Here is a 5,141-nt window from a genome sequence, read left to right on the forward strand (position 1 = left end):
CAGATGGTTGTGAGCCACCATGTGGTTGTGGGAATTTGAACTCAGGACCTTCAGAAGAGCAGTTAGTGCTCTTACCCACTGAGCCATCTCTCCAGCCCCAAAATAATTGTTCTTTAAACTTACTAATGATATAGAGGAGAAGATTGTGAGTAAACTCTAATATAATTTTTAAAAATATATTGATGTTGATTGAATTTTTGAGTAAGAAATTTTATATGATGAGATGGAAACAATTTTTAAGATGTGTACTTTTTCTAAATTTTTTTATAGACATGTTAGAATAAAGAAGGAATGAAGAACCAGTCAGTAGAGATTGTGTTCATTTTGCTGGGATTAACAGATGACCCTCAGCTACAAATTCTGATTTTCCTGTTTATGTTTTTCAATTACATCTTGAGCCTGATGGGGAACTTAGTAATCATCTTCCTCACCCTCCTGGATCTTCGCCTCAAGACTCCAATGTACTTCTTTCTCCGGAATTTCTCCTTCTTGGAAATGGCTTTCACATCTTCTTGCATTCCACGGTTCTTGATGAGCATTCTCACTGGAGACAGAACAATTTCCTATGGAGCTTGTTTAACTCAATTATTCTTCTTCTTTCTATTACTAATCACAGAGTTCTACCTCCTGGCTGCCATGTCCTATGATCGCTATGTAGCCATCTGCAGACCATTGCACTACCCCATCATCATGAACAGCAAAGTGTGCCACATACTGGTCCTCAGCTCTTGGGTAACTGGGTTTTTATCCATCTTTCCCCCTTTAATGTTGGGACTCAAACTGGAATTCTGTGCCTCCAAATTGATAGACCACTTCCTGTGTGACACTTCTCCTGTCCTGCAGCTGTCTTGCACAGACACACGTTTCATAGAATGGATGGCTTTTGTCATAGCTATAATGACACTTATCATCACCTTGATCTTAGTGATTCTCTCCTACACACTCATCATCAAAACCATCCTAAAGTTCCCTTCAGCTCAACAGCGGAGAAAGGCCTTCTCCACCTGCTCCTCACACATGGTTGTTGTCTCCATTACTTATGGGAGTTGTATCTTCATGTACATGAAAACATCAGCCAAGGAGAGGGTAGCTTTAAATAAAGGTGTAGCTGTGCTCAACACCTCTGTGGCCCCTTTGCTAAACCCTTTCATTTACACCCTAAGGAACCAGCAGGTGAAGGATGCTTTCAAGCAGGTGCTTCACCGACTATATTCTTCTCACAACAGTGAATTAAGGTTTAGAACTAAATAGTATGCTGCTGGGACGTGACTAAAAAATGAAAATTAATGTTAGATGTATCCATGATGGCCTATGCTATTTCTCTCCAAAACTTAGATCATAATGAGTATTCTAATTGATCTATATTTTTCTCTCAGAATCAATCTTTTGAATCCCTAGGAGCAAAATGCTTCTTCAATTCATAATGTGTAATCCTATCTTTGCTCAGAAATCTCTCTTCTTGTGATATGTTTATTTACTAAATATGCTGTATAAGTAAATGCTGTTAGAAATTCTGAATTAGTTCTATGTCCGTAATTAATTGCTACACACTTTATTTGCAGTTTAATATTTTGTGTTGTTAAAAATAGGGACAAGCAGAGAGCATGAAATTAATCCATAATGTGATGGATGTTGCCATGAAAAATCCCTAGGAAATCTGAGTTGATCTGAACATTAAGTTAGTCTTGTAGAAGACTAATGATGAAACTTGTGATGTGAATAAAGAAAATAAATATTGAAGGGCACTGTGGTGAGATGTAGGAAGCATACAAAGAAATAAGATATTTCTCCTCTAGATTTGTAATCATTTACAGTTAGTTGTCAGCATAATTAGATCATTTGTTCAGTAGTATCGATGCAAAAATAACACAGTGTGGTTGTCAAAAGAAATTAAAGATATTTATTCTACAGCCAAATTTTAGAAAATGGGGCTTAGAAACAGATTTATGTTACTTGTAGTTCTATATGTCTATTGGAAACAGTCTTATGAAGTTTTTTTCTTTTAGTAACAGATAAAAGAAAGCCATAAGCCAACATATTTCTTAATACATTGATGGAAGCATCTGGAAAGTGGATTACTGAAACATGGGGAATCTTTCCTATTGGCTACAGATATTACCTGACAACAGTTTTAGCTTTTTGGTTATAGAAGCAACTGATCTATTAATAGGTTCCAAAGCAGTTTTTTCTGTTCTTGAAATTTTAATTACACTTGTCCTTTTATTGAAAATAGATATTTTTCTCATGTAACACATTCTGATTAGTTTCCCTCTCCTCCTCCCAGTTCCTAGCCATCTCCCCTCCCATTCTCATCTACCCTGTTTCTGTCTGTCATTAGAAAACAAACAGGCTTCAAGGACTAATAATAAAATATAATAAGAGAAAACAAAAACTAACCCATTGGAATAGGACAAAACAAACAGAAGGAAAAGTACCCAAGAAAAGATACAAGAAACAGATACAGATACAGAGACCTATTTGTTCAGTCAGGAATCCCATAAGAACACTAAACTGGAAGCTGTATGTATGTCAAATTTTTTTCTCTTAGTCACAGGATTTACTTCTGACACAGAATTTGGCAAGGAATGCTGTTCATGTGGCTAAACTAGCAGAGGTAAGGAAGTTAGCATCTAAATCCTCAGTATTCCAGTCTCCTTGTGGCACTAAAGTTTTAATCTATTATCCTTTAGCCACATGGCTTCTTTCCAGGAATTCTTGTTGACAGTAAATATAATTTGACTTCATGCTTTATGCTAATTACTCTTATTTCTTTAAATGATAAATGAAAATAATTTGTGAAAAATTATAAACACATAATATTTTTATACCTCTGTTTGAAGAAATTTTTATATGTAAATTAAAATTTTCTAAGCAATTCAGCTTCAGTTAATTTTCATCAAATTAATGATGTATCTCTCATATAAAATAGTTTATAGTTATCTTAATCTAAATACATTGGACACATATTAATGCAAAAGGAACTACAAGAAACACAATAGCGAATATTTTCCATAATCTTTTTCTCCTATCATAATTTGTAAATTACATATGCAAAAGTAATAGCTTTCATCCTGGCATATTTATCATACATATGTGTAACTATAGTTTTTCCTAATTAATCTCTACACTGCTCACCATGCCCTCCCCTAGTCTCTCTCATCTTCACAAGTAGTCCCCTGTCTTAGTTGGGGTTTCTATTGCTTTGATAGAAACACCATTACCAAAAAGCTAGTTAGAGGGTTAAGTGTTTATTTCTGTTACATTTCCATAGCACTGTTCCTCACTGAAAGAATTCAGGGCAGGAACTCAAACAAGGCAGGGTTCTGGAGACATGGGCGAATGTAGAAGCCATGGAAGAGTCCTGCTTACTGGCCTCATGTAGCTTGCTTGGCCTGCTTTCTTATAGAACCCAGGACCACCAACCCTGAAATAGCACCACCCACCATGGACTGGGTATTCCCTGACTGATGACTTGCTGAGGAAATTCTTTAAAGCTGGATCTCATGGAGTCATTTCCTTAACTCAAGTTTCTTCCTTTATCATGACTCTAGCTTGAGCATACTTGAGACACAAAACCAACCAGTACAACTGACCCCTTGTCAACACACAAACATATTACTATTAAGCTACAATGCTTCATTTATTATTCAGCCCAAAGTTCTCACATTGAAAAACATAAATAACTTTAAAGGGCAATGAAGTTTCAGTTCCTTTATAGTAGTCAATCTTTAAAACCCAAAGTCTTGTACAATTTAAAGTCTCTTAACTATGGGTGAAGTAATACTTCTTTATTAAAGAGGGAAAAATCAGGACACAATCACAATCAAAGCAAAGCAAAGCCAAACTCCAAAAGTCCAGTGTCTGATATCTACTCAGGAACTTCTGGACTCCTCCAAAGGCTTGGGTCACCTCTCCAGGTCAGTCTTCTACAGCACACAGAGCTTCTTTTCCAAGGCCCTGTGAGGTTCCACTCCACTGCTTTTGCTGCTCTTGGTGACTGTCCCATGGTACCGGCATCTGCAAAACTCTGGAGTCTTGTGCTGCTTCTGGGTTGCACTTTCACCAATAACCTCTCATAGGCTCACTTCATGGTACCAAGCCTAAATGTCACTTTCAAACATCTATAGAAGGCTGCTTCCTTCTATAAAATAACCTTACCTTCATTGTTAGGGATTTAAGGTGTATATTAACAATCTGTATTTCAGCCAGATTATAGTATAATTCAGGGCATGTCTGCATTCTGGCTGGATCATATCTTTACATGTTACCACTTTCCAGAGTGGCCTGTTGCTGAATTAAAATTCTTCTACAGACTCTTCAGCCCCAGCTGACTAGAATGACATAACCTTAATTCAAAATAGCAAATGGTCCTGATAAAGTCTTTAAATTTCCCTCTGAAAGTTCACAAGTCAGGCCTCGATCTCCTGCACTGGTCTCAAAATTCTTATCTTCCAAGTTCCTAAAGAACATCCCACTTAGCTCTCAACACTCAGTAGACTTTCTAGCCCAAAGTTCCAAAGTCCTTCCACAATCCTCTCAAAAACATGGAAAGGACTGTCACAGCAATACCCCACCACACTGGTACCAATTTGTCTTAGGGTTTTTATTGCTACAATGAAAAAGCAAGTTGAGAGAAAAGGTTTAGTTCTCTTACACTTCCACAGCACTGTTCATCATGAAGAAAGTCAAGACAGGAACTCAAACAGAGCAGGATCCTGGAGGTAGAAGCTGATACAGAAGCCATTGGAGGGTTACTACTTACTGGCTTGCTTCATATGGCTTGCTCAGACGGCTTTCTTATAGAACCCAGGACCACCAGACCAGGGATGGCATTACTCACAGTGGGCTAGGCCCTTCCACTGATCACTAATTGAGAAAATGCCTTACAGCTGGATCTCATGGAGGCATTTCCTCAACTGAGGCTTCTTCACTTCTGATGACTCCAGCTTGACTTAATTCTCTCTGTCTCTCTGTCTCTTTGTCTCTGTCTGTCTCTCTGTCTCTGTCTCTCTCTTTCTGTTTCTCTCTGTGTGTCTCTGTCTCTGTCCATGTGTGTGTGTGTGTGTGTAACACATACACCAAGACAGTATATCCCTCTTTTGTTTTCAAGGTTCTTATTCTTTATTACCCTTTTTTTCCCC

At 37.6% G+C, this 5,141-nt stretch overlaps 1 protein-coding gene across 1 annotated transcript; it reads left to right on the forward strand.

Annotated features, from left to right (window-relative positions):
• Nucleotides 1-291: 291 nt before the first annotated feature.
• Nucleotides 292-1,251, forward strand: LOC127670779 (olfactory receptor 6C6-like). The gene has a single exon (XM_052165285.1). The coding sequence runs from the start codon at nt 292-294 to the stop codon at nt 1,249-1,251; it is 960 nt and encodes a 319-aa protein (XP_052021245.1).
• Nucleotides 1,252-5,141: the final 3,890 nt, after the last annotated feature.

Source organism: Apodemus sylvaticus, chromosome 20 (genome assembly GCF_947179515.1).
Source record: "Apodemus sylvaticus chromosome 20, mApoSyl1.1, whole genome shotgun sequence".
Classification (NCBI taxonomy): Eukaryota; Metazoa; Chordata; class Mammalia; order Rodentia; family Muridae; genus Apodemus; species Apodemus sylvaticus.

What these genes read in the sequence shown, in the direction of transcription:
- LOC127670779 (XM_052165285.1), top strand. Translation starts at nt 292, where the DNA reads ATGAAGAACCAGTCAGTAGAGATTGTGTTCATTTTGCTGGGATTAACA.